The 23,851-nt window shown below is 39.3% G+C and overlaps 1 protein-coding gene across 1 annotated transcript in view; it reads right to left on the reverse strand.

Moving 5' to 3' along the window:
- Nucleotides 1-23,851, reverse strand: part of LOC134316521 (voltage-dependent T-type calcium channel subunit alpha-1I-like) — a 348,154-nt gene that overhangs the window by 129,745 nt on the left and 194,558 nt on the right. Inside the window, exons 5-6 of the mRNA XM_062996907.1 lie at nt 19,296-19,393; nt 5,891-6,050 (exon numbers count right to left, since the gene is read on the reverse strand). Of these exons, the coding sequence (XP_062852977.1) occupies nt 5,891-6,050; nt 19,296-19,393 (258 nt within the window). The remainder of the gene's footprint in view (nt 1-5,890; nt 6,051-19,295; nt 19,394-23,851) is intronic.

A 23,851-nucleotide genomic window follows, 5' to 3' on the forward strand; every position in this document is an offset into this window, starting at 1 on the left:
CTGGGTAATACCATTTCTACAATGAATCATGGTGGTGGGAGCATGATGCAAAAGAAGGTGCTTCTCAGCAGGAGGGATGAATGAAAGCAGTCAATAACTGTGGGACAGATGAATGGAGTCATATACAGTCATATACAGTACATTCTTGAAGAAAACCTCGTCCAGAGCACATTCAGCCTAACACTGGGGCACTAAATCACCTTTCAACAGGACATTGACCTGAAGCACACCGCCATCCACGATATCTACTCACTTTCAACAAGGCACTTAACCCCAGCACACTCGTGTAGTTGCATGACTTTTAAATTTAAAACGTGTGCAAATGGCAACTATAGACCTTCTCTACTCTCTACATGAAGAACGCACACACGGACACGCTGCGGTGCAGGGTTATAAACATAGAGTAGCAACTGTTGGCATGGGAACTACAGAGCAAGAAAATGAGAAGGGTGATACTCGGGGAACTAAAGTACCAAGAGAAGAAAGGTTTAATAAAATGAGAGTTAGACTAAGAGACCAATTTGCATTTTTCAAAGCTGGATTTATAATCATGCTTTATTGAGCTCAGAAGAAAAAGGTTTAATGGAAGCATAATGGAAATCAAGTGCATTCTTGAAACAATGTAATTAGCATGATATTCTTCTAAAAATGTGTAGCATCTACCCTGAGGATCGTACCAACTTTTATAAACTTCACGTGTTTCAGTGAGGAGCGAAAGGATTTTGCCGGCAGCCGTTTTCGGGGTATCTATCATCCATCATAATGAGGAGCTGCTAGAAAGTCTATGAGAATGTCGATTTTAAACTATTTCAGTCTTTCTAGCAGCTAATCAACCAAATGCACTTTATATAAATCGACATTTGCTACCCCTGCTTTATTTTCTAATATATTTTGCCTAATGGTTGCCATTAAACATTATCCAGATAGTGGATGACTCAAAGTCTGGTACAATCACATATGTAATGTACACTTGTGTTGTCAGGGTATGATTTAAGAGTTTTACTGGTTGCCAAAACTCTACTTATTCTGTATTATGCTGCAAATCCGGTGTACAGTAAATTATTTGTATTTTTTTATACAAATTTTTGTATAAAAAAAAAAATTTTTTATCCCCCAGTCAAGTCGTGTCTAATTACCCTGAATGCGTCCTCTATACTGATTCGACCCTTCACCGCTGACTGAGGACGCCTCTCAACTGAAATGCGCCCCCTCCGGTATGCACAGTCAGTACGAGTCGAGTTCATACACTTGACGGGCACTGTGTACGGAGGGCCACACCCCCATCAGCATTGTTCCTCAGCCCTGTGCAGGCGCCATCAGGGGCCGCAGTCGCACCAGTTATGAGGACCTATGATCCGACCTTCTCACCCTCTAACCCTGAACAACAGCCAATCGTTGTTCATGCAGCCTAGTCGGAAAGGCAGAGCTGAGATTCGATATGATGTATTCGATACCCCAAGTCTGGTGCACTAGCGTACTTTACTGCTGCGCCACCTGAGTGGCACAGTAAATATATAAATATATAACAGTATGACCACCTTCCTAATATTGTGTTGGCCCCCCTTGCTTTTGCTGCCAAAACAGCCCTGACTTGTCGAGGCATGGACTCCACTAGACCCCTAAAGGGGTGCTGTTGTATCTGGCACCAAGATGGTCAGGAAATATCGTTTCCATGAAAGGGTGTACATGGTCTGCAACAATGCTTAGGTAGGTGCCTCTGCCGGCTTGCCTTCTTCCTATAGTGCATCCTGGTGCCATGTGTTCCCCAGGTAAGTGACTCACACGCACCCGGCCATCCACTTGATGTAAAAGAAAATGTGATTCATCACACCAGGCCACCTTCTTCTATTGCCCCGTGGTCCAGTTCCGATGCTCACATGCCTATTGTTGGCCCATTCGGCAGTGGACAGGGGTCTGCATGGGCACCCAGGGTGTGTCTCTTTTGTGACTTTAGAGTCCAGTTAATAGACAGTGCTATTTTTTTACATACATTTCTAGTTATGATTTAGCATTAACAAATCAAAAGCGATATATGCCAACGAACAAACAGCAAAGACTTTAGTTCATTTATTCTCCTTTGCTAACCTTTATAACAGGGTTATTACATTGCATTTTTAGCCTCTTTGATCTTTCTTGCTTTAGTGAAGTATGTTTCTTTCAATATTATTGATTTTTAAAATAAAGTAGAATAACCTGGAGTAAATCGTCGGCTTTTATTTTCCACTTTAAAGTGAGTTCTGTGGCCCTGAGCGAAAGAAAAAGAATAAACCGACTCAGTGCTTATATCCACAACTGGGAGATTTTCTGTTTTCATTATGCTGTTATATATGTAATACTAAATCAAGTTCTAGCATTTTACCTGCTCTGATGTTTGAAAATTTATCCTAATATAAATTGCTGTGACTTGATCTGTTTACAGTAATAATAATGCTTTTTCCCTCCAGGATTCAGAAAATATTCTGAACAATATAAATTATATGTTTACTTAGTTATGATTGCTGGACCTGCAAATTGGTTTTAAGCAATAATAATAATAATAATAATAATAATAATAATAATAATAATAATAATAATAATAATAATAATAATAATAATAATAATAATAATAATAATAATAATAATAATAATAATAATAATAATAATAATAATAATAATAATAATAATAATAATAATAATAATAATAATAATAATAATAATAATAATAATAATAATAAATAATTAAAATGCTAGAATTTCCATATAGTGCTGTTGCCAGATGCCATTTAAAAACATGGGTTTAGCCAACTATAACATACACTGATCAGCCATAACATTAAAACCACCTCCTTGTTTCTACACTCACTGTCCATTTTATCAGCTCCGCTTACCATATAGAAGCACTTGGTAGTTCTACAATTACTGACTGTAGTCCATCTGTTTCTCTACATACCTTTAAAACCTGCTTTTACCCAGTTCTTCAATGGTCAGGGCCCCCACAGGACCACTACAGAGCAGGTATTATTTAGGTGGTGGATCATTCTCAGCACTGCAGAGACAATTACATGGTGGTGGTGTGTTAGTGTGTGTTGTGCTGGTATGAGTGGATCAGACACAGCAGTGCTGCTGGAGGTTTTAAATACCGTGTTCACTCACTGTCCACTCTATTAGACACTCCTACCTAGTTGGTCCACCTTGTAGATGTAAAGTCAGAGATGATCGCTCATCTATTGCTGCTGTTCGAGTTGGTCATCTTCTAGACCTTCATCAGTGGTCACAGGACGCTGCCCACGGGGCGCTGTTGGCTGGATATTTTTGGTTGGTGGACTATTCTCAGTTCAGCAGGGACAGTGAGGTGTTTAAAAACTCCATCAGCATTGCTGTGTCTGATCCACTCATACCAGCACAACACACACTTACACACCACCACCATGTCAGTGTCACTGCAGTGCTGAGAATGATCCACCACCCAAATAATACCTGCTCTGTAGTTGTCCTGTGGGGGTTCTGACCATTGAAGAACAGGGTGAAAGAAGGTTAAAAAAGTATGTAGAGAAACAGATGGACTACAGTCAGTAATTGTAGAACTTCAAAGTGCTTCTATATGGTAAGTGGAGCTGATAAAATGGACAGTGAGTGTAGAAACAAGGAGGTGGTTTTAATGTTATGGCTGATCAGTGTATAGCTTATGTCTTTGGTATAGTAAAATATTTTAAGATTTTTTTTTCTATTTAGTTGTGATTAATTTGTTAACACTATTCTGATTAGCAATTCTAAATAGATACTTTATATTTATCAAATATCATAATTTTCAAATACTATTGAAATGTCAGTTAAGGGACATTGTAAAAGTCAAGGCAAGGTCCGGATAACCATGAAATCTTAAATAAAAGAGCTGGAATGCTGGATAGACAGGAGAAGCAAAGCCCCTATATGATAGCAATGTGGTAGTGCACTGCTGTACTGTTGAATGTTGTTTTTACAAATATGAACTGCATAGAAGAGCAATTCCTATCAAAGTCACCAATCAAAGTGGGGTTTGTATCCAAAATGGCATTACAGTTAATCAGAGCCTGATTTCTAGTGTTGATGCAAAGGTAATCAGCCAGAACATAGTTCCACCCAAAATAACACTAAAACCAAGAATGTAGCAGCGCATGACAAGTTAAATTTGTGTTGTGCATTAATTGTCTTGAAGCAGCTTTATAGGCATCCAAGAGCCCTAATTAATTAAAATTTGTTAAAACAGCAAAGGTCACATCTGTGACAACTGATCTGCTGCTCTGTGCATTTAAAATGTACCTGTTTTGTCCACTAAGTTACACTAAATAGTCAAAAAGTGTAGCTTGTTAGACACCCCATTCCAAAATGATTTTTAGCTTTATTTCATTCATGTCATTAGCAATAAGCTTTAGATTAGCTATAACATTGATTTTGAAGCAAGGACTCACAATGTAAAGCTCATTTGACAGTGGATAGTGTCAACAATGTTCTAACAGCTTCTTCTTTACCCACTATACTCTAATATTATAATTTAAAAATGCTGAATTAATATTTTTACTTTTTTATAGAAAATCTATAGTATTTCTACAGTACATTTGCATTTGTGGCATTTAGCAGATGCTTTTATCCGAAGTGACTTACAGTTACACTGACCAGCCATAACATTATGACCACTGACATGTAAAGTAAATAACACTGATTACCTGTTCATCACGGCACCTGTTAGTGGGTGGGATATTTTAGGCAGCAAGTGAAATTTTTATCCTCAAAATTGATGTGTTAGAGGCTGGAAAAATGGACAAGCATAAGGATTTGAGCGAGTTTGACAAGGGCCAAATTGTGACTAGACGACTGGGTCAGAGCATCTCCAAAAATGCAGCTCCTGTAGTGGTCAGTATCTATCAAAAGTGGTCCAAGGAAGAAACAGTGGTAAACTGGCAACAGGGTCATGGGTGGCCAAGGCTCATTGGTGCACTTGGGGAGCGAAGGCTGGCCCGTGTGGTCCGATCCAACAGACGAACTACTGTAGCTCAAATTGCTGAAGAAGTTAATGCTGGTTTTGATAGAAAGGTATAAGACTCCATGCCTCGACATGTCGGGGCTGTTTTGGCAGCAAAAGGAGGACCAACACAATATTAGGAAGGTGGTCATAATGTTATGCCTTTTGACTGAGTACAAACCAAGCAATTGAGGGTTAAGGGCCTTGCTCAGGGACCCAACAGTGGCAACTTGGCAGTGGTGGGGCTTGAACCGGCAACCTTCTGATTACTAGTCCAGCACCTTAACCACTAAGCTACCCCCTACAGTATATAGGCAGAAGTATGTGACCACTGCTCCTAGCATTTAAGTTTTTGTTTCAGTCATGTCCATTAATAACAGGTGTATTTAATATATAATAATATATGTCTGCAGTAAGCGTTTATGGTATTTGATTTTAAATCTATAGTTGTTGATACTGTATATATATATATATATGTGTCAATCTAGGCAACATTTCCAGCAGACACAGTTGATAGTAGTGCCTTTCACTCAACTACATACAGTATCAACAACTATAGATTTAAAATCAAATACCCTAAAAGCTTACTGCAGACATAACTGAAAACCCAAAGCTGTCATAATGTGCATGTCCTTTATAAGTGTACATAAACTTTTACCTTCACCTGCACAGTGCTGTCTTGAACACTTTCAGCTGAGAGTACTGTGTCATTAAATCCCTTTCACACAAACCATAAAATGTCAACAAGTCTAAACCCTGTATCATCATAAGACAGGCAGCTTGTTCACATTTTTCCACCTGAAAATGCTGCTGAGTGTTAGTTCATGTGGAAGAACTCTGAAGGTAAAAGTCACAGGTCATGGTCAGAGAGCAAACCTCATAAAAGGGTTTAAAATAAAGGGTGAGACTCACAGGGTGAAATTCTCATCCGGGTAGCAGCGGTTGCGCAGCAGTCCTGCCCACAGCTGCACGCCGATGATGCCGAAAATGAAGAAGACAAAGAAGCAGAGCAGGAGCACATTTCCCAGCATGGGCAAGGTGTCCAGGAGAAGGTTTACCAAAATCCTCATACCTGCACACATTCACACAAACACAAAGGTTTAGACTCACTCACTCAGCCACTTTATTAAACACACCCAGCATATAGGATAACTACAATATAAAAATAAATAAATAAATACATAAATGAATAAAATCCTTATAAGTACAACCCAAAAACAGAAAAAGTTGGGACAGTATGGAAAATGCTAATAAAATAAAAATGCAGTGTTCCTTACATTTACATTGACTTTTATTTGATTGCAGACTGTCTGAACCCGAGATATTTCATGTTTTATCTGCTCAACTTCATTTCATTTGTAAAAAAGTTGGAAAAGTTGGAAAAGTTGGAACGGAAGCAATTTAGGGCTAGTAATGAGGTGAGAAAACTAAATAACAATGTGATTTTAAACAGGTGATGTAAACAGGTGATTGTAATCATGGTTTGGTACAAAAGCAGCATCCAGGAAAGGCTGAGTCTTTGATGAGCAAAGATGATCAGAGGATCTCCAGTTTGTCAACAAATGTGTGAGAAAATGATTGAAATGTTTGAAAACAATGAACCTCAAAGAAAGATTGGAAGGGATTTGCATATTTCTCCCTCTACATTGCATAATATCATTAAACCATTCAAGGAATTTCAGTGCATAAAGGCCAAGGGTGCAAGTGTAAGCTGAACGCCCGTGATCTTTGATCCCTTAGACGGCACTGCATCAAGAACCGTCACTCTACAATAGCTGATATAACCACATGGGTGAGGGATTACTTTGGCAAACGTGTATTGTGGTCAGATGAATCAGCATTCCAGGTCACCATGTGCTACGGACCAAAGACAAAAAGGACCATCCAGACTGTTATCAGCAACAAGTCCAAAAGCCAGGGTCTGTCATGGTATGGGGCTGTGTCAGTGCCCTTGGCAAAGGTCATTTACACTTCTGTGATGGCAGCATTAATGCAGAAAAGTACATTGAGATCTTAGAGCAACATGTGCTGCCTTCAAGACGTCATCTTTTCCAGGGACGTCCATGCATTTTTCAACAAGACAATACAAAACCACATGCTGCACACATTACAAAGGCATGGCTGCAGAAGAAGAGGGTACGGGTACTGGACTGGCCTGCCTGCAGTCCTGACCTGTCCCCAATAGAGAATGTGTGGAGAATTTTGAAAGGAAACATGTGACGATGACCCCGTACTGTTGCACGTCTTAAGACGTGTTTACAGGAAGAATGAGACAAAATAAAAGCTGAAACACTAAATCACTTGGTCTCCTCGGTGCCAAAGCGTATTTTAAGTGTGGTGAAAAGGAATGGCAACATTACAAAATGGTAAATGCTTTACTGTCACAACTTTTTTGGAATGTGTTGCAGGTCTGAAATGCAGGAATGGATGTTTATTAATAAATAAAATGAAGTTGACCAGACAAAACATGAAATATCTCGGGTTCATCCTGTAGTCAAAGTAAATGTAAGAAACTCTGTGTTAATTTTTATTATTTGCATTTTCCATACTGTCCCAACTTCCATGCTGTCCCAACTGATTTGGGGTCGTAAATAAAATCCTTACAAGTAAACAAATTAATTAGGTAATTAATTATTAATGTACATTTAACAGGTTTGCACAGATTAATTTTGTCCTATACATTTTTGCTAGTGTTTGTCCATCTTCTATGTTTATACTTCAGTGTGTCTGGAACATACAGTACAGTGAGCAGTAACTACTCTATCATTTCATTTAGAAAGAATAATATTGACTGAAGTTAAATTCTGGTTGGCAGGATTTTGTGTTTACTTGAGTGTGAAGATCATCAAAAGATTCACAGAGCCATCTATCAGCTCTGAGAGCAAATGCCCAGACAGCCAGAGCCTTAATGTCCGTAATTCCCATAATGGCTTAATGGCACTTATTCTCAGCTGTTTATAGCAGAGTGGTCAGCCGTGTTTACCCTAACGGCACACCAAGCAAATGCCTGAGCCATGGAGCTAATGGCATAAACAGACAGAGCATGTGTCATGTGGAGAAGAGTCAGACAGTGTCTTATAGTACCTTATAGAGTCTTATAATTCGGTGTTATCACTTATCGGTTAAATTATCGGTTTTTACACTCACAATAGAGTATAAATTACGGTTCCCTTTCTGTTTGCTTGTATCTGTCACCCTGATTTCAGATCATTATGCAAGCTGTCATACTATGCAAATGAAACCTGAAAACATGACACATTTCTAGACTAACAAATCACCTTCATAGACCACTGAAGTCGTGTCGTCATTTTGTAGGCCACGCCATGTTGTTATGCCCATATTTGGTAACCCGGGTCTAACAGAAATTTTGAATAAAAAAAATTAATGGAGATTTCGCAAATTGCCTCTCTCGCATCCTGTAGTCATAAAAAATGTTCCAAAGCTGTTACGTTTTGTTTTATGGAGATTCTTCTGTCTATTATCACTGGATCTTCTGAATTATGAAGTCGTTAAAGAGTCAAAATATGAATATTGCTACATGTAAGCTAATGCTACTGCGCACTGAATTGACGTCACTAGACTGGAAGCCTCTTAATTTTTTCTTTTTCTTTTTTCTTTTATAAGCCTCTTAAATAACCGCACGAAGCAGCACGATTCACCAGAGTAACAGTGCAGTGACATTCACAAGTTTTAGTTGATATTTTTAGTAGCTAGCTACATTAAAGTAGAAAGCAAGGATGGTTGGGTGTTACGCCTTTGGTTGTACTCACCAAAAGCGAGCCGCTCGTTCCGTTGATTTGATTGGTGTAGTTCAGTGACGTCTAATTAATGCGCAGTAGCATTAGCTTTCGTGTAGCATTATTAGTATTACGACCCTTTAACAACCTCGTAATTCAGAGGATCCAGTGATGTACAGGAGAAAAATGTACATAGGACAAAACGTATAGGGTTCTGAACATGTTTATTTAGCACAGGATGCGTTAGAGTCGATTTTTTGAAAACCCCGTTCATTTTTCCCATAGGAAATCTGAGTTAGACCCGGGTCTCCAAATATGGGCATAACGAGGACTACAGCATGACGCACGACTTCAGTGGTCTAATAAATGCTTCTTAAAACTTTATATATGTAACAAGCCCGATTGCAGTGAGGGACAGGTTAGACATTCACTGCCTTTTGCCCTATTAATTATGGCTGGCAGATGGGGCATGGAGGCACTGGTGATTAATATTTCAGTCTCTCTTAACTGCTAATCACCTGCACCTTTTAAGCATTACATTGCTCCAGGTGGAAGTGTATTTTATCATTTTATCATTTATCATTGTTTCTTTCTGACAGTTTTCCCAGCTTATATGTTGGCAACCTGCTTTGTTCTTGAAACTGTGATGCCACGGTGTCAGCCCAGTACACTTTTTATCTATTTCTAAGAATTCAGCCTGTGTTACACCCTGTTTGGGTTTCTTGAGAGAACCGAGCCGCCACAAAGGTAGCATGATAGCCCTTTTTCAAAGCGGGTCTCACTTCCAAATTTCAGATAGTTCAGATTTGGAAGTTATTAAGTAGGACAAAAATAAATAAATAAATAAATAAATAAATAAATAGATAAATAAATAAAAAATGGAAGTGGTCTAGTCAAAGTACTGATTTGAACCCAAATATACACTGATCAGGAATAACATTATGACCACCTTCCTAATATTGTGTTGGTCCTCTTTCTGCTGCCCCATACACAACAAACTGCGATGCACTGTGTATTCTGACACCTTTCTATCAGAACCAACATTAACGTCTTTAGCAATTTGAGCTACAGTAGCTCGTCTGTTGGATCGGACCACACGGGCCAGCCTTCTCTCCCCACGTGAGCCTCAATGAGCCTTGGCCGCGCATGACCCCGTCGCCGGTTTACCACTGTTCCTTCTTTGGACCACTTTTGATAGATACTGACCACTGCAGACCGGGAACACACCACAAGAGCTGCAGTTTTGGAGATGCTCTGACCCAGTCGTCTAGCCATCACAATTTGGCCCTTGTCAAACTCACTGAAATAACAAAACTTTAAAGATAAAATTTTCACTTGCTGCCTACTATATCCCACCCACTAACAGGTGCCGTGATAAGAGATAATCAGTGTTATTCACTTCACCTGTCAGTGGTCATAATGTTATGCCTGGTGTATGATGTTTCAAGATGTAAATAAAGAGCTCAGGTCTGAAAATGCCAAGCAGTGTCTGATTTAAAACAGTTCTGCAAAGCAGAGGGCCTTAACCGTTTGGCCTATGTAAGCTAGGTCAAAAACTGCTTTTATGTATATGCTTATAGTAATATATAAGAAAAATGTGAGTTGTATTAGCATGTTCTGTTTGCTAAAGATTGAGAAGGTTGAGATCTACAGCCCTTATATAAAAGTTGTTAAACATCCAAAAGAATGTTTTCATTTTTGTTAAACAATGTGTAATCTATGAATCTAACATCCTTAACTTGTTAGGCTAGTTGTAGCCTAGCAGGTAAGGTACTGGACAAGTAATCAAATGGTCACTGGTTCAAGCCCCACCACTGCCAGGTTGCCACTGCTGGGCCCTTGAGCTATTAATTGAGCCTCAAAAACTTCGACAATATACTGTCACAGTACTGTAAGTCGCTTTGGATGAAAGAGTTTGCTAGGTGCCAAAAATGTAATGCAACTGTTTAAATCTGCCAATAAATATATCACATTAATTAAATTAATTCCTACTAGATTACTGGAGTATCTACTACATTATTCCTAGTAAAATTCAACAGCAAAAGCCATTACAGCACTGTTTGTTATTTAGGTTTAGAGTGCCAAACCTCTCCAGACTGCAGGTAACCTATTTCTGTTTGTAATACCTCAGGAATTACTCTTAGACTTTTTATTCGCCATTACAAAGGGAGGAATTGCTATTTTAGCAACATGAGCACTGTGAGAAAAATAGCTGAAAAATAGCACACAGAAAATAATCCTAATTAGACTTCACCCTCTCTCTCATTTCTAAACTAAAAAGGATCTAGCTGTTATTGGCACACAATCCTTTGCTAACTCTAGAGGTTTACCGAACATGGTCCATTGTGCTAAGCATCTGTATTTAGATCACACCGGTTGGATAAAAATGACATTCCTTATTTTAGTCCACAGTCTTCTGGCTCTGCAATCCATCCCAAACTGTGAGGGAAAGAATATGTTCCTGTGCCTGGCATGGCTGCTGTCAGAAAATTGGCTTAAATTAAAAAGATGATTGCTTCTTTTTTATATGCGTCTAAATAAAGCCGGGTGAATTACTGCAGCTGGCTGCTGTACCAGCCACAGAATCGGCAGCACTATAAACCATTACAGGTTGGTGTACGGTTGTCTCTCTAATGAAAGTTTACTTTGAAAAGTTCAGTGCTCTGCTCCAGTCAAACTTTTGCCCACATATATATATATTTATACATATATATACATTTAAAAATGAGTTATTGAGACCAAGTACCAAGATGGAAAAAAGTACAATGACGTTACTGAAAACAAAGAGTGAAAATAATAATAATAATAAAACAACAATAACAACAATAATAATAATAATAAAAATAATAATACAATTAATAAAAATAAAAATAAAAATAATAACAATAATAATAATATTATAATAATAACAGTAATAATAATAATAATAACAATAATACTAATAATAACAATAATAATAATAATAACTATATATAATACTGTACATTAAAAGCTTTAAAGCATTAAAAACAAAACAGAGAGAGCCAGTTGGACATAACTTAGTCATGCTACTCAGTTCACTCACAGGCAAGGCCCAGCCCAGCACTTTTAAGAGGACATTTTTATTTAAAGTTAAATTAATAAGAGGAAAGAAATTTAATAAGTGGAAAAATGATTGTATATTACAAATTGTTACAAATTAAAACCATTATAATCTATTCAGACTAGAAAGGGTTACAACATCATTCATAAGGTATTAGAACAATATTGAACCACAGAAAAACAAATTTTTTTCTAAAGTGAGAAAACTTGAAACAGTGGTCTATGAATCCATCTATCTTTGTGATGGTAATATTTAAAAGGCATATAGAAAATACGTAATATCATGCCACTGGCTGGTTCAATTCTTTTGAAAACAGATAAAAGAGCACCGGCAAAGGAATGGATGAGAAAAGCCGGCCAGGCCTAGGAATCAGACTCTCAGCCTAACGTATCAGCCACATGAAATACCGGGTGAGTCAAAATTATGTCAACACTTGAATGGCGGAAACCATTTATTCACAAAACATACTTTATATGTGTAAGATGATTTACAGGACAAAAACCAGCGAGCAACAGTACCATTTAAAGCCCGGACACACATTTCATGGGGAATAGAGCCATTACCATAATTAACATTATTTTGGCGAATTAATGCTTAATGAGGTGCAAACAATGTCCTTGAAGGAACGGAGGCTGTTAGTAATCTGTGCCTCCATGTCCCAGCCAGCTCATAATGACATGGCAGATGGGCATGATACTGTAATCTGCTTTCCCTGCTGGTCCATATGACAGATGGGCCCATTTGCAAAAAACATAGGTAATAGAGAACAATATTAAGTGTAGATGTGTATACAAAATTCCCAGGTCAGATGTAAAGTCTGTGTTGGTTATGTTTAATGTATTGTTTTATCAATAGCATTAGAACTGAATGCAGTTTAATTGTGTACTCGGAGGGAGAAAAGAGCATTAAGGGGAATGGGATCAAAATCGAATGCAGTTTGGTTTCCCCGAGTGTGATGTTAATTAAGATGCACATGACAAGTTAAAAGGCTTTTAGTTTGTTTATTAAACCATTAAATCATCTCTATTATGTTTTGTTTTCTAAATAAAGCTCAATACCAGGCCTTTTGGTGCATAAAATCAATCTACATTTGCTGCAGATTAGCTGGTAATAAAGTGCCTCATACTTTCAAGTCAGTTTATTAAATGTCCACCCTGCCAGGTGTAACGTATTGGGCTAGACAAAACAAGAGGAGCGGACACACACGCGGGGATGTTTAACAAAAGTAATTAATAACAACAACAGACATAAGACAAGTTTTAACAGGACCAGACAAACATGACCTATGGTAAACGCTAAGCTAAATGCTAATCTAAACATGAACAATGCTAAAGCTAATCTAAAGGCTAATACCCTAATACTAAACATGAAACCTAAGCTAATGCTAATCATGAATTAGACAACATGGCACGAGGCAGACTCCCTAAACACATATGAACAAAGCTAAACAAGAACTAGACTAAGACAAACAGGAACAAGACTAAACAAGGCATTAATAAGAGCAAATGGACAGGAGCAAACATAAGCAAGGAACGGAACCGAACAGAATCAAACAAACCAAGTTCAAAAGCAAAAGTCTCCGCTGACTGATCCACAGCTGTGGTTAATCAGCAGAAGACCAGTCATAGTAAGGGGGCGATTGCTTGCCACTGAATACAGGCATTATAAACATGTGCTCCTGGAGAGAGGGGGGTGGCACTTAGGAGCACTCCAGGAGCACATACAGGCTGGATACATGTCACCAGGTCAAAAGTTCTATTATTGTATTGGAAACTTCTGGCAGCAACAAGTACCTCACAAGTACAGGTTTGTTTAGTGCTGATACACACGTTGTATAAAAATGTTTGTCTATGTTGCAAAATCAAAACTACACTTCAGCATGAGATCTATTTACCAGAGATTTATAGACATACCAACAGTGCCAAAGCTTTAATCAGAGTGACATAAGGAAAAACTAAACCTCGGCAGAGAGGTTGTTCCAAACATCTTGGAGAACTAACAACAGATCATCTGTGGATGTAGGTTTGCTCAGTTCCTTCTGACTTGATGATGTTGAGATCAGGTCTCTGTGGGGGCCATATGATCACTTCCAGGACTCCTTGTTCCTCTTTACACTGATGTTAGTTCTTTATGACATTGGCTGTATGTTTGGGGTCGCTGTCCTGCTGCAGAATAAATTTGAAGCCGATCAGATGCCTCCTTAATGGTACTGCATTGAGGACACCATTAATCCTGACCAAATCTCCAACTCCATTTGCTGAAATGTGAACCTCCACCATGCTTCAGTGTTGCCTGCAGACACTCATTTTTGTACGCCTCTCCAGCCCTTTGGCAAATATAGCGTCATCTTTTACAGCCAAATATTTAAAATTTTGACTCATCACTACAGAGCACCTGCTGCCATTGTGGGAATTCAAAATTACCCTTCAAGATTGACACATACAACCGGAGTAATAGTAAGAGCAAAAAATTAATTTATTACTCAGCTGAGGACCAATCTCTTAATGCAAACACACACATGCCTTTACAGGAGAGAAGGGTGGATACCGTCCGCCCTATCGCAGTATTTATACCCCGCTTTACTGCCCCTTCAGGCTAACTCTGCTCAGAGACCCAGCTCAAGGCCAACTTTGCACACCAAACTTGTTTATAATTTTACAAGAATGGTCAGTTTGTTAGGAACATGGCTGTGTGGGTGTGTGTCAAGGTCAGTCTTTGAAATTCTGAAACCTTCAAAAGTCTTTTCTACCTTGGCTAATTGAACTAAGAAAGCAGAAACTTGCAAAATCACTAATAAAATATAAAATTTCCAGTCACAACCCCAGTTCTTATGTTTTTGCTTAGCCTTGTTTCCATGTTGAAGGTATGACGTTTTGATCGCAAGTCTTCCATGAAGACCCCTTTTGGCCAGACTTCTCCAAACAGTAGATGGGTGTACTTGAGTCCCACTGGTTTCTGCCAGTTCTGAGCTGATGGCACGACTGGACATCTTCCGATTTTGAAGGAAAGTAAGCATGATGGGCCAAAAGCTGATACGCACCATACAGCAGCTGTACACTAAGGCCACCAGTGCAGTACTTGTACAGGGCTCTGTGGGGGAGTGGTTCCACCCATCGGTTGGCATGCGTCAAGGCTGCCTTCTGTCATCTACACTCTTCAGCATCTTCCTGGAGCGGATTATGACTGACGCTCTCGAAAATCACCAGGGCACTGTGAGCGTTGGGGGAAGTACTATCACAAACCTTTGTCGTGTCGATGATATCGATGGGCTGGCAAGGAGCAAAGCTAGTGAACAAAATCAAGGAAGCATCCTTGCAGTTTGGCATGGTGATCTGTGCAGAGAAGACCAAGCTGACGACAAACAGAAAGAATCCGATTACAACCAAGATCACTGTGAATGGCCAGGAACTTCAGACGGTGACCCAGTTCAAATACTTGGGCTCCATTATCAGCAAAGAGGGATCAAGAGCAGAAATATGTTCTAGAGCTGCCCAGACATCAGCAGCTATGGCAAAGCTCAGACCAATGTGGAGAGACAAGAACATCAGCCTCAAAGTCAAGCTCAAACTGATGGGTGCCCTGGTCATCTCCATCTTTCTGTATGACTCTGAGTCCTGGACCTTAACAGCAGAACTACAGCGACGGATCCAAGCAGTTGAGATGAGATGCTACAGAACCATCCCTGGCATCTCCTATAAAGACCACATCACAAACGAAGAGATCCACAGCACCATCAAGCAAGCCATCGGACAATACGGAGACCTCCTCACAAACGTTAAAAAGAGGAAAATGGTACGGCCACGGCACAAGAAGCAACAACCTTGCGAAGGTCATTCTGCAAGGAACCGTCCAAGGATCCAGAAGAAAAGGCAGGCAGAGAAAGAAGTGGCCTCACAACATCTCAGAATGGACCCAGAGGAGCTTTGCGGAGACCCAGGAGATAGCACATGACCGCCAAAAATGGAGAGGACTGTTGAACGTGTCAGCCCAAAAGCCCAAAGATGCATCACAAGCATGATGTGTCTTTCATCTACTGGTTGACCACTGCGTCCACAATCCTTAACGTTGCCCGTTTCTTTGTGCTTTTTCAAATGAGCTTGAACAGCACATTGTGAAACCCCAGTCTGCTTTGAAATCATTGCCTGGGAGAGACCTTGCTGATGCAGTATAACTACCTTGTGTCTTGTTGCTCTGCTCAGTCTTGCCATGGTGTTTGACCTGTGGCATTAAGCTGTCTTCCACAACCTGACCTTTGTAGCAGAGTTTGGCTGTTCCTCACCCAGCTTTAAGCCTCCTACACAGCTGTTTCTGTTTCAGTTAATGACTGTGTTTCAACCTACATATAAAAATAATGATCATTATTACCTGTTTGGTACAATTGGTAAATTATACACCTGTCTATAATCCTGCAAAACCCAGACTTTGTGCAAGTGTATCTAGAAGAATTGATGCTGAAGGAAAGTTTAAGATATAAGTGTAATATATGATACCACTAGCAATAGTGTCATTCCTGGGATTGGGTGCCTTTTGGACCTTAAAAGTTTTTGAAAATGAAACACTGTTTTTATTTGTTTTTCATGTTTTATTATATAAGGACATGCTATACTTTTTCCAATCTAATATTGGTCAAGCTAAAGCACACAAACTGTAGGTTTTATTAAAACATTTTTATGCAGTCTCTGACCCAGAACCTTCCCCCGTTACGGACAAATGAATAACTGTTGTGTTTATGTCTTTCAGCTGCACTTAAAACCATCTTTTAAAGCATGCACACATCAATATTTCTGTTATTATTATAACCAAACTGAATAATAAAGCTATATAAATTACACATGCACCTCATATACACTGTGACGTCCACCCTGTTACGTATTAGGTTGTAACAGGGTGGACCATAACAGGGTGGACATTCTGACATAAAATTAGCCATTAGCTAGTGAGTGAGCAAAACCATGCTAGCATAAAAGTGAATTCAGACATGTAATTCTCAGATTTTTTGTGTGATAATTTTTTTTAATTATCAAATCGTATTGCTTTTTCTCATATATCCCATAACAGGGTGGACATGTTATGGTTGACCATATAAGACTTTTAGGATAAAATGTGAATAAAAAAACAACATTAAAATGAGGAGTTAGCCACTCATCTTCCACAGTTGTTTTCCCTCCAAAATGATGTCAGTATGTAAAACAGCTCTTCATTTTAAGAGACAGTAGTAAGAAATAACAGGGTGGACAGCAACTTGAGGGACATGTGAAAAACCCTTATAATCAGCAATAAAATGAAACTCATAAAGAAAAAAAAACAAGGTTTAGAGGGACAGTAAGCAAAGCTTTTAAACAGTATTGAAAGACTGAGATATTTTCATGATTAAACCTCATATATCCATCACTAAATCAGAATGTACAGCACTGGGGACATGGGAAGACATCTGGTATCTAAGAGATAAAAACAGTGTAAAATGTATACAGTTATTTTATTGGGGGAAAACATTTTGTTTAGTATTTGAAAGTGTTAATTATTTCAGTAAGATGTTTAGAAATTGTTTTGTTTAAAATTTACTTAATAAATACAATGATCAGTACTGGGGACACAAAAGTTAGAATGATAATAAAGAATCTCAAGTAGTTAATTATTTAAATCCAACATACATGTGATTAAGAGGTTTTAGTGATTTTATTAATCATTCCTGAGACTGTGAGTAAATTAAGTCAAGGGCAATCATGTCTAACTGAAGAGGCTCTTGGGTTATCTCCTCCAAAGTCTCTTTATCATTACTCAAAGCTGTTTTGCAAGTTAAATTAAAGGAAATATCATCACGTACTGTTCAGTTGCATGTTTTTATAACCGTACCCTTGAAATCAACCCAGAGATCTTGTGCAAATTTTGTATAAAATTAGTACTTAAATAATTGCAGACCAAACTAAAAATTATTCACAAAGCGCTAGAAAACGTCAGAGTAACTTCAGATCATTAGCACCGGCTCATGGTACTAGCTCACAGCAGGAGAGAACTATCACATCTGTCAGACTTCCTATCAGCTTCAGGGAAGGAAAGAAAGCTTTCTTGGGATCGTCCTTTTCGCAGTACAGGGCAATTTAAAGCAAATACACACGTCTTTCAAAGAAACTAATCTGCTCTTAGAAAATCATTTATTCAGACAAGAAAAGCAAAAGATGACACAGCTGGTAAAGTGAGGACTGACAAAAGTAGAAGTAAAAGATTATCAGTGTTTTCAGTGTTTTCATTGATCTAAGGATTATTCATCAATAGCTAATATAACCACATGGGCAAGATATTACTTTAGCAAACCTCAGTCAAGCACTACAATACAGAGTTACATTCACAAATGTCACTTAAAACTTTACTGTGTAAAAAAAGAAGCCTTATGTTAACCATGTCCAGAAGTGGCGTCGGCTTCTCTGGGCTTGGAGGCATCTAGGATGGACCATCACACAGTAAAACATGCACTGTGGTCAGACAAATTAGTATTTTAGTTCTTTTTTGGGAGGAAATGGACACTGTGTGCTTTGGACCAAAGATGAAAAGGACCATCCAGACTGTTGTCGGCAAGTTCAATATCCAGGGTCTGTCATGGTGTGGAGTTGTGTCAGAGCTCTTGATTAATGCAAAAAAAAGTTTTTTGGGGGTCCAAAAGTTTATGTAATGTTACCATTGATGCTATACTTATTCAAATTACTATATTAACAGTATGTTCCATCACTTCCCTCTGCACTTTGCTTTAATTAGCTAACAGATTATGGCTTATAAATTTGGTCACACAGTATAAAATCTGTGTTTTCAGGTTTTGTAAAATTTGTATTTATTTATTAATGAACTTACTTATCTTTGAATATCTAATCCCCTGTTGCACTCGTGAACAATTCTACATGCAAGTCACCCATGCAAGCACACGTCTCCTTCAACAAATGTAAAGCCAGCAGTACTTTGTTTCACCAACCAGATCAGATTCTTGTATTAAATGCCACACACACCAGCTCTCTGTTTTGACCAGGCAGTAGTTTTTGCCGTTTTAATGGCAAAGAGGTGAATTCCCTTTCAGACACAGCCAACTGTGTCTGCAGAGCAAACAAGCAGGCCAGTGCCACTGCCGAGATGCAGTAGTGAGCTACCATTTCAGACTGTGTATGGTTTATAACAGTAAACATTACATTTTTGACCCAAATATACTTATTCATTTCTTATTTATTTCTTATTTAAATCCATCTATGACCTGGGTGTCAATGCCATTTATATTTCCTGCTTTTCATTATAACTCTAAGCCAACCCTTAGCAGCACTGTTCAGCAGCAGGTAAAATGGGATCGCTGGACAACTACTTGGGTCCTTATCATCAACTCCGGTCACTGTATGGGATGTCCCAAAATCATGCAAATGCTGAACTCACAGTTGTGAATTGCACCTAGGTGTTACTAAGTGATTCTTTTTTAGGTTGTCTTCTTGTCGTTTTATTATAATTAAACACATGCAGAACTTACTTGGAACTCTGTTGATGGCTTTAAGAGGTCGCAGAACTCGGACTGTCCTGATGGCAGTCAAATTGATGTTCTGAAGATCCAGAGAATATTCCACAACCCTAAAACAAAAGGAAATTACAGTGTTACAAACAGTGTTACTTCTAACACTATATAAAAGAATTGATCAGTTGTGTCCAATAAGAATTTTTTTTTCTTATGATACATCTGTTAGCAATGGCTTTGGCTAAAACACATAAGCCCAATTATTTTTGCCATATAGTGTAAATCACATGTTCACCTTTTAAGAAAGCTGGCTGGTACAGGGTAGTTAACATCTGTATATATCAAATACATAAGAATTAGTGCATTTGATTGGTGAAGCATGTTCTTATTACATGTCCAGACGTCCTTCCTTCCTTCCTCCCTCCCTCCATCCATCCAACTATCCTTCCATCCATCCTTTCATCCATCCATCCTTCCTTCCATCCTTTTACCCTTGCTCCCTCAGTTGCTAATAAAGATTCCAGTAGTGTGTAAATAAGTGGGTGGGTGGATAAGTAACCTACTGGTACCCTCAGTCAAATGCATTTCCAAGATCTCAGGCTCTAGACCCAACACTACCATATGGGTCTGCCATTACCCTGTAATACAGTTAATAAAAACAAGAACTACTCCAAAGAAATAAAAACACAGTTTTCTGTCTATTAAACACACCAATAGCAACCACTTCACACTGGTAAGGTTTATAGCAAACCTGCAAGGCAGGAATAAATACTGGAGAGTCAGCCAATCCATCGTAGGTCATGCAGCACTCATACACTTACAAAAAGAGGCAATTCAGAGTAGACAATTAACCCAATGTCAGATTCTTTTCAAAAAGGAAAAAACCCACATGAAAAAATGAAATCCCACTAAACCCCATACATGCCCCACACTGCCTGTCACACCACATGTCTGTAGTAAAATGGGTATATGGTAATAATAATCCATTTGCCAGTATTTCTTTAAAGACTAATATTATGCACATACTGCCAAGGGTTAAAGTGTGCATACAAATACAATGGACATGTACACTGATCAGCCATAACATTAAAACCACCTCATTGTTTCTACACTCACTGTCTATTTTATCAGCTCCACTTACCATATAGAAGCACTTTGTAGTTCTACAATTACTGACTGTAGTCCATCTGTTTCTCTGCATGCTTTGTTAGCCCCCTTGCATGCTGTTCTTCAATGGTCAGGACTCTCCCAGGACCACTACAGAGTAGGTATTATTTAGGAGGTGGATCATTCTCAGCACTGCAGTGACACTGACATGGTGGTGGTGTGTTAGTGTGTGTTGTGCTGGTATGAGTGGATAAGACACAGCAGCACTGCTGGAGTTTTTAAACACCACACTGTCACTGCTGGACTGAGAATAGTCCACCAACCAAAAATATCCAGCCAACAGCGTCCAATGGGCAGCGTCCTGTGACCACTGATGAAGGTCTAGAAGATAACCAACTCAAACAGCAGCAATAGATGAGCGATCGTCTCTGACTTTACAGCTACAAGGTGGACCAACTAGGTAGGAGTGTCTAATAGAGTGGACAGTCTTGGACAATTCAGTGTCTCCAATTTACCTCATTTGCATGTCTTTGGACTGTGGGTGGAAACCGGAGCACTTGATACAAATAAAGAAAGTATCCTCACATCAATAAATTTGGCAGGAAAATTCCAAACCTGGCAACCCTGTAGTGATGTCAACCAGGCGAGATGAATAGCGCCAGTGCCTTCTGCTGTTCAAAGTGAATATTGATTCATTATACATGTTAACCGATTTGAATCGTTACACATGTGAATCGATTTTTAACTGTCTTGTGGTTACATCATCGTTACATCCCTACCTGAACTCAACAATTACAGTAGATGTCCACATACTTTTGGCTATGTGGGGTTCAATGTTTTTTTAAATCAATTATATCAAATAAGTCAGTTCTACCAGCATGGTGTTGTATGCTGTTTGAACCGCTTCATCTAGCATTCCTTTGAAGGCTGAGGAATATAATCCAAAGCTCATCTGACCACAAGCAGTGTATTGAATACGGTTCATGCTGGTAAAAGTTCAGAAAGTTCAGCTGCTGGAGAAGAGTGAGTATCGAAAAAAAAAAAACTATTCCTTTGCACCATAACAGACTGAATTTTATGGAAATTTAGACATACTCCAGTCATTATAAATGACCAGGACTGGAGCAAAAGTGTGTACACCAAGGATATCCAGTCTGCAGGTATGGTACGGTATAGAAAACGTATTGTATTTCCGCTGCTGCAGACTGCTGTAGGATATTTAAGATTGCGCTCACACTGCGCTATTCAAACTCTCCCCACTTTCACCCGAGTGTTCCTTGACACTGCATTTATATAACTAGATGCTGGCAAACAGTCCCTGTTAGGTAGTATAAATATTTGATTCGATGCTCAGACCCTCCTGCTGGTTGGAGAGATATTCAGCGACTTTTGCTAGAAAAGACCGCTGCTGTTTTTCTTCTCTGTTCAGTCTGCCTCTGTGCATTGCTTTTTTTAAAGGTGGAGGGGGTGAGATGGGGGGATCACTGGGGATGATTCATCCACGGCGCAAACAGATGCTTCGAGCTGTGATTTGCACCTTTTACTAATCAGGCGAATCACTGCAGTTTTGTTCTACACCAACTGTAAATACTTGAAACAACAAAGTTTTAAGAACAGCAAGGTTCATCTCGACGGGTTTGAGTCCCAGCAAATCCGTCTGGCATTTTAATCACGTTTAATTATGCAGCCAATTAATCTGCAGCTGAGGGTGATACTTGCTATATTGGCTACTGTTACAGCAACTGTATCAGGGGACAGGGGTAGCCTAGTGGGTAAAGCTTTGGGTTATCAATTGATAACACAGCCCTCTCGGCTCCAGGAACGCCGTACAATAGCTGACCCTGCGCTCTGACCCCAGCTTCCAAACAAGCTTGGATATGTGAAGAAATAATGTCGTTGTACTGTACACGTGTATACACCGATCAGCCATAACATTAAAAGCACCTCCTTGTTTCTACACACATTGTCCATGTTATCAGCTCCACTTACCATATAGAAGCACTTTGTAGTTCTACAATTACTGACTGTAGTCCATCTGTTTCTCTGCATGCTTTGTTAGCCCCCTTTCATGCTGTTCTTCAATGGCCAGGACCACCACAGAGTAGGAATTATTTAGGTGTTGGATCATTCTCAGCACTGCAGTGACACTGACACGGTGGTGGTGGGTTAGTGTGTGTTGTGCTGGTATGAGTGGATAAAACACAGCAGCGCAGATGGAGTTTTTAAACACCTCACTGTCACTGCTGGACTGAGAATAGTCCACCAACCAAAAATATATCCAGCCAACAGCGCACCATGGGCAGCGTCCTGTGACCACTGATGAAGGTCTAGAAGATGACCAACTCAAACAGCAGCAATAGATAAGCGATCGTCTCTGACTTTACAGTGAGTGGACACGGTATTTAAAAACTCCAGCAGCGCTGCTGTGTCTGATCCACTCATACCAGCACAACACACACTAACACACCACCACCACAGTGTCACTGCAGTGCTGAGAATGATCCACCACCTAAATAATACCTGCTCTGTGGTGGTCCTGTAGGGGTCCTGACCATTGAAGAACAGGGTGAAATGCAGGTTAAAAGATATGTAGAGAAACAGATGGACTACAGTCAGTAATTGTAGAACTACAAGTGCTATAAGTGCTTCTATATGGTAAGTGGAGCTGATAAAATGAACAATGAGTGTAGAAACAAGGAGGTGGTTTTAATGTTATGGCTGATCAGTGTACGTGTATATGACAAATAAAGGCATCCTGTCATTGAAACTCTTTAAACGGTAATTGTAGCAAGACAGTCTGACATAGGTAGTGTAGCTGTAGTTTCATATTTTCTCCACTTATGATGAACTAATGGTGCTTGGATGGCCGTATGGTCTATTACGCTAGCCCACCACTGCTGAGATCCGGTTTTAAATCATAGCAGGTGCTATCTGCAGTGCTACAATTGGCTGTGCTTATGTTCAATGCCTTTAAAATGGTCTCAGATCTTCTCCAAGTGGATCCTTGACTTTTCTTGGTCTGATCTGTGAACAGCCCCTAATTTACTGACAGACCTCACAAAGATGTCCAAGTGTTTATTATTAATTTATTTTACTTATGTTTTCAATAGGAGACAAATCTGGACTGCAGGCTGGCCAGTTAAGCACTTGCACTCTACAGTATGTCTACAAATCCACTCTGTTATACCTTGTGTAGAAGACATTGTCTTGATGTCAGTATATGTCTCCAACATACCAATATAAACCTCTGCATCAACAGTACCCTAACATATATGCAGATCCCCCATGCAGTGTGCACTCAGGCACCACTGCTGATATCCAGGTTTAAATCATAGCAGGTGCTATTAGCAGTGCTATGATTGGCTATATCTGTTGAGGGACTGGCTGAAGCATCCCGACCAGGCTGTATTCCTGCCCCGCACCCAGTGTTTCCAGGGAAACCAGACCCACCTCAACCCTGACCAGAA

This window comes from Trichomycterus rosablanca, chromosome 6, assembly GCF_030014385.1.
Source record: "Trichomycterus rosablanca isolate fTriRos1 chromosome 6, fTriRos1.hap1, whole genome shotgun sequence".
NCBI classification, from domain to species: Eukaryota; Metazoa; Chordata; class Actinopteri; order Siluriformes; family Trichomycteridae; genus Trichomycterus; species Trichomycterus rosablanca.